At 36.2% G+C, this 26,585-nt stretch overlaps 1 protein-coding gene across 1 annotated transcript in view; it reads right to left on the reverse strand.

Annotated features, from left to right (window-relative positions):
• Positions 1 to 7,286, reverse strand: part of LOC148691302 (uncharacterized) — a 90,246-nt gene extending 82,960 nt beyond the window's left edge. The window contains exon 1 of the mRNA XM_088683980.1: positions 7,217 to 7,286. Within this exon, the coding sequence (XP_088540106.1) occupies positions 7,217 to 7,286 (70 nt within the window). The remainder of the gene's footprint in view (positions 1 to 7,216) is intronic.
• Between the last annotated feature and the right edge of the window lie 19,299 nt (positions 7,287 to 26,585).

Below are 26,585 nucleotides of genomic sequence, written 5' to 3' on the forward strand. Positions count from 1 at the left end.
TATTTGGACAGTTTGGGAATGCAAAGTTATGACGCGTAGTTTACGGTTAAAGGATTAGGTTTCGGTCGTGGGGATTTTGGTGTCATCTCTGTACATTCTTGGAGTGACACATAGGTATTTCATATCTATGTCGTGCACTTGAAGAACTTTACAGAGATGTTTCCAAAATTTCTCCATGTCGAAATCTAATATGAAGTAGCTGTAAATTACGTGACATAATTTTGCATTCCCGAATGGGATAAGGCCCTTACCAGAGGCATAAGGTGACAAGATCATGTTAAAGTTGTTGTGATTGTTGTACTATTATTGTGGTTGCAGGAATGATGGACAGAACGTGGATGCAAAACTCAAACAGATGTGTCAACGAATACTTGAAAGGGATCAAGGATTTTATTGACTTTGCACGTACACACAACCTGGGTACAACTAGAATCCGATGTCCTTGTTGGAGGTGTAACAACACATTAAGGGAAACTATTGAAAATATTTGATTTCATTTAGTAGGGAACGAAAAGGTGGAGACCTATAATATTTGGAACCATCATAGGGAACAATTAGACAATGCTTTGTCTTCAAACGTGACAAGAGTGGGCAATGTCGAACCTAATATGGGTCCTAATGAACAAGTCATGGAAATCTGAAATGACATTTATCCATTTGCATCGACAAGTACCAATCAGGAAGTGTAGGATGATGTGCCTATGCCAATGAATAGTGGAGAATTCGAACAATATGAAAAACTATTAAAAAATACCAACCAAGAGTTATACCTGAGGTTAGAGGGCTTTTCACTTCTTACAGCTATTGTAGAACTAATGCACTAGAAAATAAAGTATCGTATGTCGAACTAGTGTTTTGATTACTTTTTGGGGATTTTCAAGAGAATGCTACCAAAGGACAATTGTTTGCCGAAAGACCATAGAAACACTCAAAATGTGTTGAATGGTCTCAAATTGGGTTATGAAAAAATTCACGCTTCCAAAAACAATTATGTATTGTTCTACAAGGAAAATAAAACGTTGGATAAATGCCCTGTATGCAATGGGTTGAGGTTCAAAATGACATCTAAGAATAGATCAACGAAGATCCACAAAAAGTCATATGTTATTTGCCTTTGAAGCCTAGGTTGCAGCGGTTGTATATGTCAACGCACATTGCCACCAACATGAGATGGCATAAGGAAAAGTAGGTAGATGATGATGATGTCTTGAGGCATCCTACAGATGGGGAAGCATGTAAAGAGTTTGATCGAACATTCCCTGATTTTGTAGCCGATCCTCAGAACGTTAGATTGGGACTTGCCACTGACAGATTCAATCCATTTGGGGTTCTAAACCAACACCATATCACTTGGCTGATTTTCGTATAATTTGCTGCCATGGAAATGTATGAAAAAAGAATACATGATGATGACTATATTGATAACTGAGGATCTTGGTAGGTCAATTGATGTATACTTATTGTCTCTGGTGGATAAGCTAAATGATTTATGGACACACGGTGTGCCCATATACGATAAGTGTACTACCAAAATGTTCACTTTATGGGCAGCATTGATGTGGACTGTGAACGATTTCCCCACATATGCAATGGTTTCTAGGTAGAGCACTAGGGATATATGGCATGCCCTGTATGCAAAGAAGATGTAACATCTAGTTGGCACACTGGAAAAGTTTGTTACCTTGGTCATCTGAGATGGTTGCAATAGGACCACGAGTGGCAAGAGAAGCGTAAAGAGTTTGATGGGGAAAAAGAACCTCGCCTCAGACCTAGAAAATGGTCCGATGATTCATATTTTGGAACAGCTTAATCGTTTAGATTTTTCTCTTCAAGTAAGACCAGACCTTCTACACATATGAACCGGACGCACAAGTCCATGTTTTTTGAGTTCCTGTATTGGTCGAAACTAAAATTGAGACATGACCTCGATGTTATGCATGTTGAGAAAAATGTATTTGACACATTGGTTGGCACAATTCTAGATATTGAGGGCATGAAAAAGTTTGTTGGTATTCGACATCTCTTGTGAGTTAATGTAGTGAAACCAATCATGTTGTTGTCCAACTTTTTTTTGCAATTAACGTTAAGATCGTTGTGAAAGACGAACATAAATCAGTTGCGCCATGACATTGTGCAAGTTATATGCAAGTTTGAGATTATATTTCCTCTAGCTTTCTTCACAAGTATGATCCACATAATGGTTCACTTACTGGAGGAGGCACTGCTTACTGAACCAGTCAACTTTCGATGGATGTATCAAATAGAAAGGTATATAATCCTCGTCATTTTTAGTAATCAATATCTTACGATTAGAAAAATTTGTATCGTATCATTTTATTTTGTTAGGCAGCTCGGACACTTGAAGAAAAGTGTACGAAACAAAGCGAAGCCCGAAAGATCAATTATACAAGCTTGGGTGGCTTATGAGGCGCTTACATTTTGTTGAATGTATTTAAAGGATGTGGAGACAACTTTCAATCGTCCTTCTCGCAATGATGATGAGGGTGTGAGAAAAGAGAAACTTGTGCCCAAATCACTTAACCCTTTGGAGATTCGATACAAGGCAAGTTGTTTTCCAAAAAGAACATGGAGGTAGCACAATTGTTCGTACTGAACAATTGTGATGAGGCAATGTCGTACTTAGATGAGCATGAAGATATAATGAAGCAGGCATATCCTTCACATTTGTATGCCAAGAAACACCATGAATTGTTTCCACAGTGGTTTCTCGAATATGGAAGTTTGAAGTGTTTTGTATTGGACATATATATTGTACCAATTATTTTGCTCAAACTAACAAATTTAAGTGTTTGTGTAATATTAGGTGAATCAATTGAAAGCATCGAATTCCCTTGTGTACAGTGAAGAGTTATATAACTTGGCATTTAGACCGATTCACGTCAAGTTACCATGTTAACGGAGTCAAGTTCTTAGGGGTTGCACGAGATGACAACTTGTGTACGCAAAACAGCAATGTTCATGTCCCAGGTGTAAGCGAAAGTACAGACATTGAATTCTATGGCAAACTAACAAGTGTCATGCAATTGCTTTACAAAGACCGATGTCAAGTGATTTTATTTAAGTGTCGATGGTTTGATACAAACCCAAATAAGCAAGGAAGTGTTAAAAGAGATCATGGATTACTATCAGTGAGCACTACCAAAACTTGGTATGATGACGACCCTTACATCTTAGCAAACATGGCAAAACAAATTTTGTATCTATAAGACCCTAAAGCCGAGAGTGGTTAGAAAGTTGTTCAGAAGATGGATCATAGGAACATGTATGCTATACCAGAGCAAGACCCAACTGACGACAACATTGACAATGTCGCTGACCAACGTCTAGAATTTTCGATGGAAATTGGTGCGGAAACACTCTAAGATACTAATCTTATCCAAGAACCATTTCAGATAGAAGGAGTATCTTTAATCAAAATACCGATTCAATCAATCATAACTAACCTCGGTAATCTTCCACGATACGATGGTCCAGTGGGCACAAACGATGATGGTAACGTACCTATCGATGATGATGAGGAATGGGATAATGAAAATGATGATAGCGACGAAAGGGAAAGTTATTATAGTTCGGATGAAGAATAATGCAATTTATTTGTAATTTTTGTTGTAAAATACGTTAAATGGTTAATGCATTTTATATGTGAATTACTTTGTAAATAAATTTGTTTTATTAGTATTTTATAATAAATTTTAATCAAATTTCTAAAAAAAAAAAAAAAAAAACCACTTTTAAACATAATTGCGTGAAGCACAACACTTTTTCATCATGCAAGCGTTTCAATTTTATGCGGGGATTTAATTTTTAGACACTTGCTATAGATGTAAACATTTTGATTAGATTATAAATAAAGTCTATCTTTTGACCAAAAAAAATAATAATAATTTCATACACTTGCGCGAGGAATACTTACATTTCATCACGCGAAGGATATTTGTGCGACGAAATCTAGGAGTCATGCAAGTGTCTGAAAATTAAGGCGCCTTTTTTTTTTTTGCTAAAATTTTAAAAAACATCGCGACGAAGTTTGTAACCTTGTGCGCAAGCTTCTATGTATTTATTGATCTTCTTCCTCCCCTCACTTTTCTCTTCTTCCTTGTTTTTTCCCAATACCCTCTCTCTCTTTCTTTCCCTCTTTCTCTACTGACTGAAGGAATAATTTGTGAAAACAAGTTTATTTGAGCAACATCTATGCATGCAATTAACAATTAAAGGTGGAATCATGCTTGTACACACTCAAAAACAAAACTTTACCCATGAAATTCAAGGCCTAGTAGTTGTGGTGAACCAAGACTCAACTCAAATCTTAAAGAAAGGAGTTGAGAAACTTTTGAAGCACCTCTTCACTTAGAAAAGGATATTCACCCATGTGAGGGCATTCTTTCCTTAGTCTTCATGCTCCTTGGCTCCATGGATGTGGATGGAGGAACTTTGCTTCTTAGCTCCATGACTTCTTGGATATGGATGAAGGAATCAATTCTCCAAGTTCCTAAGAAAGGGAACCTCTAAGTTTCCACACCAAGGAGAGCATTGAGGAAGAGATGAGTGACCTAGGAAGAGATGGATGCTAGTCCATTCTTCCTAGGGTGGCTGGCCTCCTAAGAGAAGAGAGAGCTTTTTTGTGTTTTTCTCTTTTCTCTCTTGAAAACCCTTGATGAGGGAATGGGTTATAATTTCCTTTCTATAGCTACTTACATTGAGTGGCATAATTGAAATTAAAACCAACTCTCCCTCACACTCTCTATGGCCGACCATGTGGGTTCATTGGGCTTTCATGCCCTTTGTGTTTTTCAAGTTGTCATACAACTTGAGTTATTGGACTTGACATTCGAAGCCCATTGGGCCTTAAGGTCCAAAAGTAGCCCGAGGTCTAAAACAAACTTATTGTTTGATTAATTAACATATTAATTAATCCTAGCCATAAATAATTAAACCATTTAATTATCCTTACTCATCTCCGTTGTTTCTTCAATCTTTACCTTACATAGTGTATGATCCATTAAGTTCCTTTTAGCGAGGCAGTGGGCGATTAGAACTCTTTAAATCGATTGTGAATTGAAATTTACTTTTCAATTCTCCCTTTTACTGATTATACACTTTTAGAGCTTCCACAAACCATGAGTGACACCTAGCAGTATGTCATGGCTACCCAAGCTAATCAGAAGAGGTGGAGAACCTATTCAATTTGAGATTACAATGCAATACGGTCTTTCTCTACTACAATACTCTTGACCACATTGTTTGATTTGATAGTTTGTTCATGTCTACTATCCAATGTGATTCTCTTACTTATATGATTACCTTGAATGTGATTTGGAACAAATTCCTAAATCTCATTCATACTTTGGCTAGAGATTCTTAATCATATCATGGAGTATTCTCCCTCAAACAGTTTGAAGGTTAGGGATCCCTTGTTGTGCATCCACTTGCCTCGATAGCTAAGTGGCTTAACCCCAACTATACTGTGGATACCTTTAACGGAGTGACTTTGACATAGTCAAAGATCAAGGACCTAACCATAAGACAACTATGATGCCTCAGGTCAAAGAACTACTTTGCATTATCACATTCTCCCAATTACACATTCTTTGGACTTATCGTTTAAGCATATAACATTTACATGAGACGGCTTAAACAATAATCTTTGCCCTTTATATTAAACTAGATTAGTTTATTATATGATTGGCTTTAGGGCATATTTCCAACACTAACGCCATTGCCGCCCATCTCTCAAACTTAGTTCTTCTTCATCAACACCCTTTCTTACCCTTGGCATTACCACTCTCCGTTGCTCACCTCATCTCCCCCCTTTCTCTGTCACTCACTGTCACATCCCGGGCCCGCTCCACCACTGTAGCACGATATTGTCCGCTTTGGGCTTACCATTCCCTCACGGTTTTGTTTTTGGGAACTCACGAGCAACTTCCCAGTGGGTCACCCATCATAGGATTGCTCTAGCTCCCTTCTCGCTTAACTTCAGAGTTTCTACGAAACCCGAAGCCAGTAAGCTCCCAAAAGGCCTTGTGCTCGGTAGGGATAGGAATATACATATAAGGATCACTCCTCTGGGTGATGTAGGATGTTACAATCCACACCCCTTAGGGGCCCAACATCCTCGTTGGCACACACGAGGCCAGGGTTAGGCTCTGATACCAAATTGTCACATCCCGGCCCAGGGCGGATCACTTCCTAGGCCCGCTCCACCACCGTAGCACGATATTGTCCGTTTTGGGCTTACCATTCCCTCACGATTTTGTTTTTTGGAATTCACGAGCAACTTCCCAGTGGGTCACCCATCATGGGATTGCTCTCGCGCGCTACTCGCTCCGCCACATCCCAGGCCCGCTCCATCATCGTAGCACGATATTGTCCGCTTTGGGCCTCGACTACGCCCTCACGGTTTTGTTTTTGGGAACTCACACGAGAACTTCCCAGTGGGTCACCCATCATGGGAGTGCTCTCGTGCGCTACTTGCTGAACTTCGAAGTTTCAATGAACTCCGAAGCAAATGAGCTCCCAAAAGGCCTCGTGCTAGGTAGGGATGGGAATATACATATAAGGATCACTCCCCTAGGCGATGTGGGATGTTACACTCACCTCGTCTATCCGTCCCTTTCTTCAGTCGTTGCATCTTCATCTCCAAGAGGTAATTTCCTCTTAATTTTTTTTTTCACTTTTATTTATTTACCATGTTAATTAGGGTTTAAAGCTTTAATTTTTTTAATTTTTTTTTTTTTTAAATTGGGGGTTAGAATTAGGGTTAGATTTAGATCTTAAATTAGGGGAACAATTTTGGGCAGTGAGGTTAGATTAGGGTTTTCTTAAATTGGGGATAGATTAGGGCTCTTAAATTAGGGTTATTGATTTTAAATTAGGGGTTAGAATTAGGGAAGTGAGTTGCAATTAGGGTCCTTAAATTAGGGATTAGAATTAAGGTTCTTAAATTTGGGGGTTTTTTAATTTTAAGATAGGGGGTAATTAGGGCAGTGGGGTTAGGTTTAGGGTGCTTAATTCTATCAAAAACCCAATTCCTAGTATTTGCTGTGGTGTAGTTGAAATCATATAAAATTAAAATCCCAGATCTGAAATTTCCCATGTTTTAGTTTCTGTAGGATTTAAAGTTCAATTTTTTGCAGCTCCTTTTCTGGGAGTAGCATAGTGCATTGGTCCATGACATTGGGCACTTTGTGCGGACCTTTTTCCCTATGTGGTGGAAGTCTTGGAAGGCGAGGGCGGAGGAGGTGAAGAACACGGTGTGCAATCATTTATTGGTAAGTATCGTCACCTTTTTAATGCTTTTCTTGTAAAATTTATATATTTATATTTATTAATGTCTTTTATTACTAATACCTTTGTAATATTTGTTACAATGCAGACAAACTACAATTTTGATAACATCAACAACGACATGTTGGCGTACCTCAATCGGCTCTTTTTTGAATGTTACAAGTAGTAGAAGAGTGACATGCACCTATATTTCGAGATGTTTAATGATCCGTAAGTTGCTCTCGAGGAGGGTTGCTCGAAGGAGTTCGAGGATGATAGGAGCAAATTTATGCGACTTTGTTATCTTATTTCTTTGCATTTACTTAGTTAATTTCCATTTATTATAGTAATTTAAGTTATTTTCGTTTTATTGTAGGTCCAAATGGTAAAGAGGACAATAAATAGTCAAATGGAGCAATTTGGAGCAGTATTGGACTTGGATTGGATATTAGGTAGGGATAGCATATGGGCTGGACGTTTTGGTGTTCAAAAGGTGTTAAACATGTGCTAAAATCTGGAGAAATTAAAGTTCAGGCTTTGAAGGCAAGGAATCACACAAGAAAGAGGAATCCTAGTTGGAGAGAAGTTGTTACTTGTTTTGAAGTCCAATAATGAATCAAAGATGAATCTAGCTTGTTAGATGAATCTGGCTGCAAGAATGGGAAAGGAATTGGTATATCTAGTCTGATTTGGAGGTGCCAAATAAGGCAAAAACGTGCAAAATAAAAGGCTAAGTTGCTGGGATCACTTTGGAATATCTTGCAGCTTCTTTTACCCCATAAAAACTTGCCTTTTTGCCACTTTTACATGCCCTTTTTATTCTAGGCGAATTACCCAATTTTGATTACCTATTTTTCCTCTCTTGTCATTCACTCTAAAAGAAAACCCTAGTCATGCCCTATATATATATATATATATATATATATATATATATATATATATATATATATATATATATATGAAGTGTTCTGCAACGTTAAGAGGTGTGCCACATCTACCATTCATCCATTGAAGTCGCTGGAATTTTCAAAGTTCTTTCTCTCTTTGTTCTAAATTTCAATGTTTATTTTACATTGCTTTTCAGTTATGATGAACATGTGCAACTAAGTTTCTTTTTAGCTAGAGGTGAATTCAAAGCCATGATCATATGTTTTATATAAATTGATTACATCCAGTTATTGTTTCATAGAACATGAATGCAATTTACTTATCTACTTTATAAAGAACTTATTCTTGTATGTTTATTAAGGATGCATACTTAGTTTTCATGCAGGGATTTGATGGTAGAATATAAGGGAATTTCACCTAATCATTATGAACATATATTTGCAAGTAGTAAAAGTCACTAGTCATGATTGAGTTAAGTAAATTCTTGGCAAGAGTATCATGCTTTTCATAGTTACGAATGCTTTGTCAATGCTTATGATTTTCACAGAACTTAATGATCTTTGAGATGTATCTCTATCATGCTTTTCATAGTTAGGGAACTTGAGAAGAATAATTTGGTTCCATCGCTAAGTCCAATTCAATGAACTTAGGAAAATTTGAGAGTTAATTGGTGTTCTTCACAGTTAATTTGGGGCATTGTCATTCATGGTTTATAGGAAGAATTATTGGAAATCGATTTGTAAGCATATGATTCATGTGTGGAGAAGAATCCTTTAGCTATCCTTTCATCCATATTTCATTCACAACTTAATTTATTTGCTGCCATTTACTTTTGTTTTTATTAAATTCGTCAAAAATCTCCCCAATCATTGTTTTGTTGTTAGTTTAACTTAGTTTTTAGTTTTGTAAGTTTAATTTGTGTTGATTAGCATCCCTTATAATCCCTGGAATAGAACGATCCCTACTTACTCAAACTACGATTGCATAATTTATAGGGTTTAATTCGTGTGTTAGTTTTTACCACATCAGAGGACTGAGAAGATAGTTGGGTTTGGCTCTGCAGTCATTTTCAGGAGACGCGCTATGTGGTGCGTTTTTAAATAAGACTTTTTTCATTTTACTTTTTAAAATTTTTACTAGTGTTTATTACTTTTTTTTTTCTTCTTTAAATATTACAACTAATACGCTTATTTTGTGTATAACGGAAGAAGGCGAAGGTGAACGAACAAGATCAATCGGGAGAAGAAGACTCTTCTCCACCATTCGAGTTTGAGGCCTTTCTCATATAGGATGGACGCGCGGCAGAATGTATATATTAAAGCTTTCATTTCCAATTTTAAAATGTCTCTAATAATTTTTTTTTTCCGTACTAACATTTTCCTTATCTTTTTCTATTCTAGGGGAGTTCAAAATTCCCGAAGATCGACGTCTTTGCTGACGTTTATGTTTGACCCGAGGATGAGTTGACCGAGTCCCTTCATGTAATTAATTTCTTATGGATTAAAGATTTATACTAATTATTTCAAATTGTTTGCTATTAATATTCCATGTTTTATTTCACAAGCGACTATGGTGGAGAAGGGTCAGTCGATCCTTGAGGAGTACGCCTCCCAGCTTCCCCCGAATACGCCGATCAAGTCTGTGGATCCCCCTAAGGATGCGAGCTTTCAAAACCTTACAGAGACGTTGGACCAGGCTTTCGGTTGGAGGCCAGGGACATATTGTTGATGGATGGGAAATGCTAGGTGGCGGGAGAGTGAAGCCTCTTCATCCTCCCAGTCAAAGGGCGAGGTTACGGCTTTGAAGTAGGAAGTCACTGGCCTGAGGAGTGAGCTCGCATCGTACAAGACTCAGATGTCATTTATTGTATAGGCCCTCAATTCCTCTAGGATCCGTCTCCCCGATTTTCTGCACCACCACCGTCAGAGCCCCTTCACCCCAAGCATACACAGCAATCAGATTCGTTGACCTCCAACCCCATCCCCAACCCCACCCCCTTCCAGTAGCAAGATTACCAAGCACCTCCAAACGACTTGCCTATAGATTATGCCTCATTTTTTTCGTAGTTTCTTTATCCTGCTTTCTTGTTGAACTTTGTATTTGCACGTACATTTTTATTTATATTATAAATAAATTATTTTTCTATTCATTAATTTGTTTTTTTTTTTTTGTCAATTGTATGCAATATATTTTTAATAACATTCTATTTTTTCTATTTATTACATTCTTTTTTTAATAAAAAATTACACTTGCACAATGAAGATAAGTCGTCGTACAAAACCACGCGTCTTACATGTTTCGTCGTGCAAACATTTTTGAGACAAACCATAGAGGCCCCCAGAAATTTCTCATCACAAAGCACACTTCTACCCTCTTATATCAATGTGACAAAAACCTTTGTCCATATACCATTCTTGTGACAAGCAGTAAAGCGTCGCGCAATCGTTTTGCTGCGTGATGAAACTGCACTCTTCGTTGTGCAAGGTCTTTCTTCACGACCTTAGTGTGACAAATTCTGCGCTACGTTGTTTGCATCGTCACAGGTTTTATGCAACCTGGAAATGCTTTGGACGACAAATATTCTTGGTGGTGCAAAGTATTTAATGTTGTAGTGTATGTAAAATGTCCAGCTCTAACTTTTATAACCTCTGTATTATATATGATTATTTAGCGCTGGACAGTAAATTTGATGAGTGATTATTGTATAATCTTACAAAGAGTACCAATACCCTAAACAAGGGCACCATAGAATTATTCTTTGCAAAATTACTTTGTTAGAACAATTTTTGTTGTTTGTGTGAGTCGAGTGTTTTGTCATAGTGATGCAAGCACACAGAATCTGTAGAGACCTACAATGTAATTATGTTAAAAGAAAATTGCTAAGGATACTCTTTTAAAATGGGACTCTTCATGGACTCTGTGTCATCTCACAATTTATCTCTAATTCCCGTATTAATATTATAAAATATTATGCTAAAAACATGAGGTGTCAGAGAGTTCATAGAGAGTCCCATTTTTGAGATAATCTCTTTAGCATTTCTCATATTATAAACTTAAAAGTAAACTACTTCATTCTTAGATATGAATGATCGGTGATATTTACTTTTCCACACACGCACCCAGAAAATCCAAATTTGTTTATCAAAAAGACATGAAAAGAAGATGACCAAAACTAAAGTGGAATAATGAGACAGCTTGCCCAATTATGGCTAATTTGACCACCTCAAACGTAATCAGTTAAGACTTAATAAAATAAATATCATCCGTGAACTCAGTTTTGGATATTATGTACGCAAATTTAAGCCCCATAATTATAATCGTCTGAAAATATTTCCACCTTGAAATGTGAAGCGTGCATGTATACATGCATATATTATATTGTTCGCTCATCAAACATAAAGATGAAAGAGTATGTACGTGTTAGCTGAGCTGCTGCAGCCTGCAAATGGGTGGACAATCTAAAAGCATGCACATGATGTTTTTCTCATAATTAAGTGGATTCAAGCTTGTGGTAGCACTGTAACTTAACATAAATTTTACATCATGACAGCATCGACAAGATTTAGGTTCACACCAAATCTTACTTCCCACGACCAAAGTTTTAAAACTGGAACTTCACCACATCATTATTACATTTATTTATTTTAATCCTTGAACCAGATGGGCCCTGTAAACATGATTAGTAATTAACAAGGATGGCCATTAATTTGAAACCCATGATTAGAAATTCCATGTAGTAGTTATATGACTTATGTCCCAATGATGATACGACCAAGCCTTTGACTGAGAGGCTGGGAAAAAGCAAAGGAAAGAAAAAGGCAGAATGATAAAAGGGGAAAACCTAATGCTTGCCCCCACAAACAATTCTTTGTCTTAATCATGTCACTTGCCTCCTCTGCTAGTGCTAGTGCTAGTGCTACTACTATCTCATACCAATATATTGCCCATCAAAGAATTAAGGAGGATTTGATCCTCCATCGCTAGTACGCTAGTATTTCAATGTGACCGGAATAAAAGGTGGTATGCCATAAGTTATTATACGAGTGGAGATAAGTTGTTTTTTTTTTTTTTTTCAAGTCTCCACTTGTGTAATAACATCTGACGTATGTGTCCGTGTTCTAAACACTAAAAAAATCTCTCCTAGATAACATTATAAATGCACCCACAGGTGATCCATGTATGGACCTAGGACCACCCAGAAGTTAAGAAGTGCTTGTGAGGACCTTCGAGGACTACCCAACAGGTCTGGGCAGTTGGTGGAAGAGAGAAGTCCACCATGGTTATACAAATGATATATATGCAACATAAGCTTTGAACCAAGAAGAATATACTCATGACTCTGCTGTTCTTGGACCTTGGTTTCATCATAAAGTAATACGACATCAAAAAAATATTTTGTAAAATATTATGAACTCTTAATCACTTGAAATTTTATCTCATACCATCAATTCACTAAATGAAGCAAAAGTTGTGATATGATGTATGTTATATGTCAAATGATAATCTCACCCACATTAAAAAGTTAAAAAGTTAAAAAATTAGAATACTATTTCCCCCACCCACTATTATTCCCAAAATAACCTTTAACATATACATACATATGAAATGATAAAACAACATATAATTTCATAATGCATCTTAGACGAAAAAGGAAGGGATTGTTTGATTTGCTTAAAGATTTTCGTAGGTGAGTTTTGTGTTTCTCAACATATGTTGGCTAGATTCAAATAAGTAATAAAAATAAGGATATGTTGGCCAAATCTTTTTTGCTGATCTTGAAGTCACTAGTATGCAAATTCAATTGGAAAACCATAGAGGTATCCAAATTCAAAAGGACAACTTCAACAATGACAAATTCAAATATATGATGCGGTAAATTCAAATGATCCCTGTACAAAATTATTCCTTTTACTCTTCAATAGAAACATAATCTTCTACCTCTTCCATAGAAGCGTCATCTTCTTCTTCTTCAATGAAAAGTCTTCTAAATCCATTGCTTTGTTTTTTTTTTTTTTTTAAGCTTCTCTGAATGAAAGGAGATGTGGAAAGATGAGTTAGGGTTTAAGGTAGACTGAGTGTGGAACCCAACCCTTTTTTTTTAAATGCAAAAGAGGATATTAATGTCCTTATTAGTTATTTTACAAATGAACAAATTCCAATTAAAAAAATCCAATAAAACATGGATGGGAAGATAAGACATTGGGGTAGGAATAACATCACTCATGATTAAAGGCAGACGCAAGATGCAAAACATTGTGTTGTGTTCCTTCTGAGTGCGATATATGGTTAGTATAATGGCGCAAGTAAGGGTGTCAAACCACATGGACTGATTAGACCTCTATAAATGAAAACAACAAATTAAATGTAGGTTGTGTGCTGTTAATGAGAATAACTAAAAATGCAAGAAAAATGTAACAACGAATGATTTATTGATTAAGAAACGATGAGGATGGGTCCAGGGATTTCGAGTTCACAATTACAAAACCAATTCCATGTTTATAAAGTTAAACCATATTCAATTACCAACTTGTTTCCAGAGTTCATTTTACATATATATGATCAGCCATATCATGTGCGGTTTTGACCAAATTCTCCTAATCTACAACCTAATTGGGATGTTCAACTTCGGTTCCAAATTAAGAGTCTTTAGCATGCAAGAAAACGTTAAAGAACCAAAGAAAATACATGGTAGGATGTTTGCATAGCATTCTCTTCATTCATTCACATGTCTACCAAGATTAAGCATGATGTTTACTATAATCTAAGAAATCCTAATGGTAATCATTCATTAAAATTAACAAATAAATTTAACAAAAGATTTAGTGAATGAAACAAGAGACAGATTGATGAATTGAATACTTTAACATAAAAACATGTATCCATTGTGTAAGGCTACATCGAAATCCCTAGTTATGAATTTAGTTACACATCATGTTCATAGAGATGAAATTGGAAATACATAACATGAGTGAAAATAAATGAAAGAGAAAGGAAACCCTTGAAGCAATTCTGATGTTGAACTTCTCTAAGAACAGCCTGTCGGGATGAGTCTTCGATGATGTTGGAGAGTATAGAATGGGTACAGTTTTGAGTGTGGTTGAAAAGAGAAATAAAATAGTGACTGAAGTTGTGAAATTCACTCAAAATGAAAGGTGTATGTAAAAGTTGCTGAAAGGATAGGTTTTATGGTGTTAAAGAGTTGTTATAGATTACCAATACATTCCAGTAATTGGGCATTTAATTCCCACATTTTTCTGCTATTATTGTTCTTATAAAGAGCCATATTCATCGCCATATTCAATTTCCACTTTTAATTCTTTGTCTACATCAGCATCCTTATTCAATTCTCCACTTTTAGCACCATTTTGCCTTATTGGTCCTCAACTGTGCTCCAAAATACGATTAGTTGCACACCAACACAAAAGAGGGTAAAATGCAACTAGTTTAACTCAAAAAATATCACAAAGCGACTAGGAATGGATGGCATAAATGTATGAAATATATAAGTTATCAAATACCCGCAAACCTGGTTTTTGCTGATCCTCTAGCAAAACTAAAACTGAAAACAAACAAAACAAAGAAAAATCTAACTAGACCACTTTCTCTGGCTAAACGATTGCACTGAGCATGTGCAACAAGCCTTTAAACCTCTAGGTGTCCCTAGTAGGAAGAGTTGTGTCTCCTGAGGGTTTACAGCGATGACGCCCATAAACATCTACAGACCCGACAAATAAATTGGTTAAAACTCACTTGAAACAAACTAATATGAACCAATGAATGCTTAGTCATACCATCAAACAAAACACTGCCACTTCAAAGAATCATATCATGTGTGTAGTGTAAAAGTATTGCTCCATGACTCATGACTTCAAAAGCACCATACTCAAAGATGGAAGATAGAATTCGCCTCAACTCTAATTCTCACAGATTGTCACTCAAATTTTCACTTAGATCCTAAGGTTTTGTCTCTCATCAAACATATATAAGTGAAGTTATGTAAAAAGGAATCAAAATTCTCACATATGAAATATGAAATAAAAACACAATTTATGAATAGATCTCATGAAATGAATCAAACACTAAGAATATGGATAACACACATACTTACCAGCACCCATGAATATATCCCCAAAGATCACCTAGGTCTTTCACAAGGTTGTAATGTAAGGCTTAGGCTAGGGCTACGAAATAATGGATAGGAAATACTAGGGCTTGGAACGTACCAAAGTGTGTTCCTTGTGAAACCAGCAAGCTCTCCTCTTGAACTGACCTTTGTTGTTTGTTCTTGGCATCCAGGACACACATGCGATAGTGAAAGATTTGGAAATTGCATCTTCTTCGTTCTTTTTTTTCTTTTTTTTTTCTTTTTTTTTTTGTTTAAAACTTTTTTCTTTCTAGCACATGTTACTTCGGTACACGCCACATTCTTGATCTAGAGCTCAATCTATCTTTGTCTTCATCACTTTGGTATTCCCCAAACTATAAGGTATGGCTGTAATGGGCTAAGATGGGTAGAATTTGGTGTGGGTGATGAAAGAACTAGGCTAAAAGTGTTTGGCTGCAACAAGAGTGAATGGAGCACACAAAGGGTTGGGAATAAAGCCATTTGATGGTTAAAACATGCATAGCCTAACATCGTCTCAATGATTTCATTCATAAGTGATAAGAAGCACATGGTATCTGCAACATAGGATTGTTCTTAGCATTCAATCAAAGAGAAATAATGAGATTATTTGAAATGAAATTGAAAGAAAAAGATAGGAGCAGAAACACTTTAAACCCTCTCAAAGAAGCAAATAGGCTCAAAATAACTAATTAGGGTAGTCTCCACTATTCTTCTTCAATAATTTGAGCATGACACTTTAATCACCATAATTCAAGAGTAATAACTTTGTGAACTACAAAAATTATGATATGGAACTTTTCATGATAGCACCATAGTCAGATTGTATACACAGCCATCATATACATTCACATTAGTAAGCAAAAACAACCTTTAGCCAAAACTAAAAGCAAAAGAAAAATTTCAATTTCCAACACCCCCAAACTTAAACTAAGCATTGTCCTCGATGCTTAAAAAAGAATGGAATGCATCCAATGCGAATAGGTAGAGTGCACATGAAATGAAAATAAAACAAAAACAAAAAAACACACAAATAAAAGGAAAGAACACAAACCCAGCTAGGTTGCCTACTAGCAAACGCTTTATTTAATGTCTAGGCAAGACATGACAGCGTGTCTAAGTTGTCGTAAACTCGAGAGAATCTACAACTTGATAGGCTGATCCTCTGTAACATTCTCCAAATAATGCTTCAAACGCTGCCCATTGACCTTAAAATAGGTGCTATTCTTGATGTTCTCTATCTCCACAGCTCCATGGGGAAATATTTGAAGCACTTTAAAGGGTCCAACCCATCTAGACTTCAATTTACCTGGAAAAAGTCGCAAACATGAATTGTACAAAAGCACTTTCATACCTGGTTGGAACTCTTTCCAGAGAATTGCTTTGTCATGATAGAGCTTGGTGCGTTCTTTGTAGATCTTAGCATTCTCATATGCTTCATTTCTGATCTCTTCCAACTCATTAAGTTGGAGCTTCCTTGAGATCAAAATTGAACTTTTTTATGGCCTAATATGGACGGTGCTGAAGCCTCATTGGCAAATGAAATGCCTTTTCAAACACAAGTCGATAAGGGCTCATTCCAATTGGAGTCTTGTATGTTGTTCGATAAGCCCAAAGTGCATCATTCAACCTAAGTGACAAATCCTTCCTTGTAGGGCTGACGGTCTTCATCAAAATTTTCTTTATTTCCCTATTGTTGATCTCCACTTGGCTCGAGGTTTGAGGATGATATGGAGTTGCCACCTTATGTATGATGTTGTACTTCTTCATCAATGCCTCGAAGGGTTTGTTGCAGAAGTGGCTACCACCATCACAAATGATAGCTCTCGGAGTTCCAAACCTACAAAAAATCAGATCCTTAAGAAAATTCAAAACAACCTTGTGATCATTAGTTCGTGTAGCTGCTGCTTCAACCCATTTGGATACAAAATATACTGCCACTAGTATGTATATGTATCCAAAAGGGGATGGAAATGGTCCTATGAAGTCGATTCCCCACACATCGAACAGCTTCATCACTAAAATTTTGTTCAATGGCATTTCATTCCTGCGGCTGATGTTTCCCATTTTCTGGCACCTATCACACTTAGAACAAAAATCAAAAGCATCTTTAAATAACGTAGGCCAAAAGAAACCAGATTGTAAAACCTTTAAAGTTGACTTTTTGGCACCAAAATGTCCTCCACATGCCAATGCATGACTGAATGTTAATATTCTTTGCTGCTCACTCTCTGGGACACATTTTCGAATGATTTGGTCAGGGCAATACTTGAACAAATATGGCTCATCCCAAACATAGTGTTTCACCATTGAAAGGAACATCTTTTTCTCCTGAAAAGTGAAATCATCTCTAATTACACCACAAGCAAGATAGTTAACAAAATCAGCATACCATGGCTCTTTTTCTTGAATGACAAAGAGTTGTTCATCCAGGAATGATTCGTTGAGAGGCAAAATTTATCCATCTCCATGGTTTTCATCAACAATGCAGGACAAGTGGTCAACAACAACATTTTCACTCCCCTTTTTGTCTCGAATTTCCAAGTCAAACTTTTGTAACAAGAGTACCCATCTAATCAAGCGTGGTTTGGCATCCTTCTTTGTCAACAAATGCCTAAGAGCTGCATTGTCAAAGTAAACAATTACTTTAGAGCTAATAAGATATGAACGAAATTTCTATAAAGCAAAAACAACAGCAAGCAACTCTTTTTCGGTTGTGGAGTAATTGAGTTGAGTATCATTTAATGTCTGGCTTGCATAGTAAATCACATGTGGGAGTTTATTCACTCTTTGACCTAAAATAGCACCAATAGTGTAGTCAGAAGCATCACACATTAATGCCCAAAAGGTAAAGACCAAGGTATTATGCATTCATACAATCTTTATCAAAGTTACAACATCTTTAACCAAAAGATTGCACAATGGATGGGTGATCTTGGAAAAATCTCTAATGAAATGACGATAAAAACCAGCATGTCCTAGAAAGCTTCTGACTCCCTTTATTGAAGTAGAGGCTGCCATATTTGAGATGATGTCAATTTTTGCTTTGTCAACTTCAATTCCCTTGCTAGATATTACATGACCCAACACAACACCTTGTTTCACCATGAATTGACACTTTTCCCAATTGAGAACCAAATTTGTTTCCTGACATATTTGACGCATTAAAGATCGGTGGTTAAGGCAATCATCAAAAGAAGAACCAAAAACTGAAAATCATCCATAAATATATCAATAAATCTCTCAACCATATTCGGAAAAATCGTTAACATACATCTTTGGAAAGTTTATGGGGCATTGCAAAGGCCAAAGGGCATCCTCCTCTATGCAAAAGTGAAAAATGGGCAAGTGAATGTAGTTTTTTCTTGATCTTCTGGAGCTATTGCAATTTGATTATAACTTGAATATCCATCAAGAAAACAGTATGTGAGTAACTAGCTCATCGCTCAAGCATTTGATCAATAAAAGGCATAGGAAAATAATCTTTCCTAGTGTGCGAATTCAACTTCCTGTAGTCGGTGCAAACATGCCAATTAGCTGCAGGTTTTGTGTGTACAAGCTCTTTGTTCTCATTTTTTACCACCGTGATTCCAATCTTCTTAGGCACTACTTGAACAACAATGATCCATGATCCATTTGCTATCAGAAATTGGGTATATAATACCACATCTAGCAACTTCAACACTTCCGTTCTCACTACTTCTTTCAGGTGTGGATCACGGGTTGCTTTTGCTCCCTCCTCTAATAAAATTCGATGCATGCACATGGTAGGGCTTATTCCCTTAATATCTGCAATAAACCAACCAATCGTTGATTTGAACTCTTTTAACACCCTAATTAGCTTATCTTCTTCTATTGGGTTAAGGTTAGATGCTATGATAACTGGAAAAGTTTCAAGTTCAGCTAGGTAAGCATACTTTAGATGTGGTGGAAGTGGTTTAAGCTCAAGTTTTGGAGGTTTAACAATGCAAGGTATCATATGTGTGTCAAATGGTTGTAATGACTCTATAAGAGGTGAAATGGTGGAGGGATATGGTTTTAATGCTTCCAAGGCAGCCACCACTTCCATGAGTGCATATTCTAGTGCATATTCTTCATCAAAATCATCTTGAGATTGACTCAAAACAAATTGTAACGGATCATTAGATTGTGTCTGTAAAAACTTAGAGAAAACAAGTGAATCAAACACATCAACCGAACAACAATCAAGTGAACTATAAGGGTGAGAAAGAGATTCAAACACTTTGAATTGTACAGTTTCTTCTAGCACGGTCATGGTGAGAAGACCATTTTACACGTCTATGATAGTCTTTGCAGTAGGCATAAAGGGTCTTCCAAGCAAAATAGGTAACTCATGATCATGTATAGGAGCTTCTTCCATATTCAACACCACAAAATCAGCAGGCAAAATTAGTTTGTCAACTTGAACAAAAATATCTTCCCCTATACCTCTTGGATATTTCACTGATCGATCAACAAGTTGCAATGAAATAGTTGTTGCCTTCAAATCCCCCAAACCTAATTGAAGGTACACTGAATAGGGCATTAAATTGATGTTAGCACCCAAATCGAGCATAGCCTTTTCCACTAGCTTGTCTCCAATGGTGATATTAACAGAAAAACTGCCCGGATCCTTAAGTTTTGGTGGGAGCTTTCTTTGAAGCACATCACTCACATTTTTCAGACACCACCACCTTCTTATTAGGTCCATACTTTCTCTTATAGTTGTTCAACTCCTTGAAGAATTTCCCATACGCTTGCATATTCCTAATAACATCAAGTAAAGGTAAATTAACATTCACTTTACTTAAAATATCAAAAATTTCTTTAAATGACTTATCCTGCTTGCTTTTGGCAAGTCTTCCAAGAAAATGGAATGGGAGAAGTGTAAGGTTTTTCAGCCTTATGAATATTTAGAGCTTCAAATGAAGAAGTGACATTGCTTAGTTCGTCATTTGGTTTCTCATTCTCTTCTTGAGTCGCACCTGCATTCATATGATCAGATTCATTATTAACTTCATTGCCAACTCCATTATTAATAACCTTACCACTTCTAAGTGTAGTAATTGCTTTGGCCTGCTTTTGGTTCCTTTGAATATGACCGGCTGTCTCAAAAACTTTTCGGCCTTTCTTTGACTCAAAGCATCTGCAATTTGACCTAATTATGTCTCCATTTTGGTTAGACCAGCCGAATGTTGTTGGAGAGTATTATTGGTAGTTTGCTGGAGTGGAACGGTGTTTTGGGCTAACAATTTGACCGTATCTTCAAGTGTAGTGGCAGGCTTTGGTTGGAAATTTTGAAACTGATTGTTATTCTTCCATAAGAGGTTTGGATGATCTCTCCAACTAGGGTTATATGTATTAAAGTATGTGTCATTCCTTGGCCTTTGATTGTAAGAGTTCATGAGATTCACTTGCTCTTGGACGAATTCGGGATAAGCCTCACTAGCTGAGCATTGATAAGTAGGATGACCTGGTATGTTCCAAATGACACATACCTCAACTATCTTAGGCACCATATTGAGCACAAAATCGAGCTTCTTTTCCAAACTAGCCACCTGCAATGCAAGATTATTATTAGAACTCATTTCATACACTCCAGCTTGTTTACCTCTTGTATCTTTGTATTGAGCATTAGATCCCAACATGTCATAGATGTTATATGACTCTTGAGCTTTCTTTTTCTTCAAAGCTCCACCTGCTGCATTGTCAACAGTAGATTGACATGTTTGGGTTAATCCATCATAAAAAATTTGCATTTGTAAGTAAGGAGGTAACCCTTGATGTGGATATTGAAGCAAAAGGCCTTTGAAGCGCTCCCAACATTCATTGAAAGGTTCTCCATCATGTCATGCAAAGTTGAAGATTTGCCCTCTCAAAGTAGCTGTCTTTTGAGTAGAGAAACATTTCTCCAAAAATTTCTTAACTACGATATCCCAAGTGGTGAGCGAACTAGGTGCTAAAGTCATTAGCCAACCCTTAGCCTTATTTTTCAATGTGTACGAAAAGACCCTCATCCTTAGATTTGCTTCATTCACTCCCTGCAAAGGTACACCACTCACAACATTATAGAATTCTTTAATATGGGCTAATGAATCTTCGTTAGGTAAACCATAAAAAGAAGGAAGCATGTGAAAATGTGAAGATTTGAGATCATAGTTTCTAGCTTCAAGAGGCAGCAAGATGCATGAAGGTGAATTTGGTATAATCGGTTGAGCATAATCCTCCAAAGCTCGATTGTCATCACTATTTTCAGCCATCTCTTCTTCTCTGTCTGAATTAGAGTGCTCAGAATATGCACCTACACTCGCTGATCTAGAAGATTGATCATCCTCTTCTTCACGGTTAATTTGAGCACTAGTTGATAGAAAGTTCTCAAAAATGTTGCTTTTTATACGTTCAAGTCTTTGGCCTATCTCAGCAAGTTTGTTGGACATATACTACCTGAGAAATAGAACGAACACAAATGAAATTTAGACTGAAAAGGAAAATAAATAAGGTTTGAAGAACAAGCAATTATAGGGGGTTAAAATCAGTCCCCAGTAACAGTGCCATAATTTTGTTGTGTTCCTTCCGAGTGCAATATATGGTTAGTATAATGGCATAAGTAAGGGTGTCGAACCACAAGGACTGATTAGATGTCTATAAATTATTAGCCTTGAAAGAACCCTAACTAAACAATGAAAATAACAAATTAAATGTAGGTTGTGTGCTGTTAATGAGAATAGCTAAAAATGCATGAAAAATGGAACAACGAATGATTTGTTGATTGAGAAATGATGAGGATGGGTCAAGGGATTTCGAATTCACCATTACAAAACCAATTCCATGTTTATAAAGTTAAAACGTATTCAATTACAACCTGTTTCCAGAGTTCGTTTTACATGTATATGATCAACCATATGATGTGTGGTTTTAGCATGCAAGAAAACGTTAAAGAACCAAAGAAAATACATGGCAGGATGTTTGCATAGCATTCTCTTCATTCATTCACATGTCTACCAAGATTAAGCATGATGTTTACTATAATCTTGATCAAATGATCTGTAAGAAATCCTAATAGTGATCAATCATTAAAATTAGCAAACAAATTTAACAAAAGATTCAATGAATGAAACAAGAGACAGATTGATGAATTGAATATTTTAACATAAAAACATGGATCAATTGTGCAAGGCTACATCGAAATCCCTAGCTATGAATTTAGTTATACATCATGTTCACAGAGATGAAATTGGAAATACACAACATGAGTGAAAATAAATCAAAGAGAGAGGAAACCCTTGAAGCAATTCTGATGTTGAACTTCTCCAAGAACAGCCTGTCAGATGAGTCTTCGATGATGTTGGAGAGTATAGAATGGGTGGAGTTTTGAGTGTGGATGAAAAGAGAGAAAAATAGTGACTGAAGTTGTGAAATTCACTCAGAATGAAAGGTGTATGTAAAAATGGCTGAAGGGCTAGGTTTTATGGTGTTAAAGAGCTGTTACAAATTGCCAATACATTCCAGTAATTAGGCATTTAAGTCCTACGCTTTTTTTGCTGTTATTAGTCTTATAAAGAGCCATATTCATCACCATATTCAGTTTCCACTTTTAATTCTTTTTCTACATCAGCATCCTTATTCAATTCTCCACTTTTGGCACGATTTTGCCTTATTTGTCCTCAACTGAGCTCCAAAATACGATTAGTTGCACACTAATACAAAAAAGGATAAAATGCAACTAGTTTAACTCAAAAATATCACAAAGGGACTAGGAATGGATGGTATAAATGTATGAAATATATGAATTATCACATTGTAATTTCCAAATTGGAACTTTGACACAAGTGGCCTTTTACCACAGTAGTGGAAATGTGTTGAGTGTTGTGTTCTTTTCAAGTCCAAATATAAGGATAGTATAATGGCACAAGCAAGGGTGTCGAACCACATGGATTGATTAGAACTCTACAAATTACTAGCTTTATGTGAACCCTAACTAAGTAATGAAAATGAAAACTAAATTTAGATTTTTATAAGCTAAAATAACTCAAAATGAAAGACAAGATAAAGATGAAATGATAGGTTGATTCAAAAATAATGGGAATGGAACTAGGGATACCGATTTCACCATTACAAGCCAATTCCATGAAAATAAAGTCAAAACGCGTTTAACTCTCCAATCTGCAACTAGGGTTCGTTTTACTCATTTACGATCATCCATTTGATGTGTGGGTGTGATCAAGTACTCCTAATTTGCAACCTAGTTGTGATGTTCAACTTAAATTACCAACTAAGAATCCATTACGAACAAGAAAACACCAAAGAACCAAAGAAATCACATGACAGGATGTATGCATAGCAGTTTCTTCATTCATTCACATGTCTACCAAGATTAAGCATGACATGTACTATAATCTTGATCAAATAATCTGTAAGAAACCCTAATGGTGATCAAACATTAAGATAAACAAACATATTAAACTATAAAATCAGTGAATGAAACAAGAAAACAAATTGATGAATTGAATACTTTAACTTAATAACATAATAGTTTTGCAACGCTACATCGAAATCCCCAGCTATGAACTTAATTACACAACATTATTACAGAATATATAAATATTAAGAACAACATTAGTGAAATTAAATTCATGGAAGAAACCCCCTTGAAGCAATTCTGATGTGGAAATCCTTCAAGAACAGCGCGACTGCGTGGTTTCTTTGGTGGCAGTGGATGGTGAAGGGAAATAGGGTTTTGTTTCTAGAAGAAAGACCAAAGAAAGAGAAGAGAGAGAGCTTTGGGCGACCCCCAAAGGGGGCTTGTCCAAAGGTGATTTGAAACCCTAGTATTTATATGCTAAATGGGGCTGTAGCTGATTGCAAGGTGATCCTAACCATTAAGCCAAAGTTTTGAATGTTTTTCTTTATTTGCTCCTCCAAATCAGGGTAGATATTCCAATTCCTTTCCCATTCTGCTCCTGGTCTTCTAACAAACCAGATTCGTCTTGGATTCTTTATTTGGGCTTCAAAACAGGCCACTAAACTTCTTTCCACGTTTGAATAAGGGTCAACCCCAAAAAATGACATGTTTTCACTTCTTTTGTCTTCAAAGTGGTCCTAAAGTACATGTAACTGTGCACTAACACAAAATAAGGTAAAATGCAACCAGTTTAACTCAAAAACATCACAAAAAGATTAGAAATGGATGGTATAAATGCAAGAAATATATGAGTGATCATTGAGTGCTTGCATGATGGTATGGATTTGAACCCCGTTAGTGACTAATTTAACATCTAATCTAACAAAATCTATCATTTGAGGAGGACAAAAAAAAAAAAAAAAAAAAAAAAAAGAAGGAACTTTAGCAGTTAGATTTCGTTTTGTAAACATTGACGAATAAACAAAGTATTTATTTATATGAAACAATACTGTTCACTATCATTTAAAATGACTCCAAACTCCAAACTCAAGCATAAAAAGGCAAGCATATTTGCCTTTAACCAACTAGCACAGCCCCATCAAACAACCATGGTAATATCATACCTTAATTTTTCATCCATAAAAAGTTATATGGACACCAAAAACTAATGTGGGTCGACTTATACTTTTTTTCCATTCCTTGATTTTTAGGATTTTCACGGTGATTCATGTGAATTTGATTTCTACATATAAAAAATTAGGTTTTTTTAGTTCGATTTTTATAACACAATTACTACAAAAGAGTGAATTTGATTCTTTTTCCTTAATAGAATTGAAATTACTCTCCATATTATTCAAAATTTGAACCCACTATGGATTTTCATGTTTGATAACCAAAATCAATTTTTCGACGCACCGTGGATGTCACATCCCGGGCCGGGATTTGACAATGGAAGGCTTAGTACACACATCAATAAGAATCATGCATACTCATTTTCTTTCATACTCATGTTGTCATTAAATGAGATCTTAAATTTACATCTCTGATATTGAATTCAAACTTCAAAGTACATCTCCCAAAAATATAAAATAAGATGTAGATATCATTTTTCTATCTCAAATTTGCATCTTTCCTTAGAGATGCTAATAAATTAAAAACCAAAAAATCATTAATCCCACATTACCCGAGATCAATAGAAAGGCTGAGCAGGACCCTTTGCACAACTTTCATTCATTTGCAGAGCGTTCCCCCAGAAAAAATAGTTGGCTCTAAATTAGGAGCAAAAGAAGTTTCCAACTTTCCATCGACACACACCCTCTCTCTTTAAGCAACTTTCACCACTATCTTTATAGAGGCAAGCAGCAGCTGCAAATCCTATGCATTTTTATTTTTGTTTTTCCGGTTCTAAATCCTATGCATTTTGACTCTCACCTCCTCAAATCAATCGACTTTTAACCAATATACCCAAAAAGTTTCCTCACCCAATATCGATCCTTCCATACCATACCATACCATACACCTCTCTTTGCCTCACACACGACCAATATCTTCCTTCAGTTGTTGAAGAATCAAGAGAGAGAGAGAGTATATGCGGCCATGAAATATTATTGGGGTAAGAGAAGGAAGCAGCAGATAAGAGTGAGAACAAGAGAGGTGGCTTGCTTGTCTCTGCTGGTGTTGATGCTGCTTCAGTTGGAGACTCCAAGTTTTGCAGCGGCAGCAGCAGCAGCTGGATATAACAATTATAAGGTAAAGTCCAGTACTAGCAGATTCAAAGCAATCCCAACAACAACAGCTTCTGAAATCAATCCCCTTAATCCTCCACCCAAAGGTGTTTTCAAGACAAATGCAGATCATAAAGTGGGTGATCATGATGCCGAAATCTTTGGCGTTGATAAGAGGACCATCTATACTGGCCCAAATCCTCTCCACAATTAGATAAGTTTTGATTAATTAATCAGTATCTTCTGTTTGGGGAGACCCTCTTTGTCTCTAATGCTTGAAATTTATATTTCCACATCTCCCCACTTCTTTAAATTACCTTCGAATTTTTGGGGCATTTTTCTTCCGTAAGGTTGTGCTTAAAACTGTTCAAAGCAATGTTTTCCTAGTGGTCTTACAGATGTATATCAATGTTTACCTTCGAGATTTTTATGAGAAATTATACTTGAATTTTATATTTTATTTGTGCGATATCCTAATCTATTTAAGTTACGCTACAAGGGAAAAAAAATTGAATCGGTGTGCAAGAGCAGCACAGTCTTCTATCTAACTTGACTGAGCCGACCACTGTAAACTGTATTCAAGTACTCGTAGGAGTAAATCTTTGTCAGGCAATTATGTATAAACATGAATGCCATTAATGGGGTTGGTTGTGTAATGAAT

The sequence above is a fragment of the Pyrus communis genome, chromosome 14, assembly GCF_041283825.1.
Source record: "Pyrus communis isolate YQ-2024b chromosome 14, ASM4128382v1, whole genome shotgun sequence".
NCBI lineage: Eukaryota > Viridiplantae > Streptophyta > Magnoliopsida > Rosales > Rosaceae > Pyrus > Pyrus communis.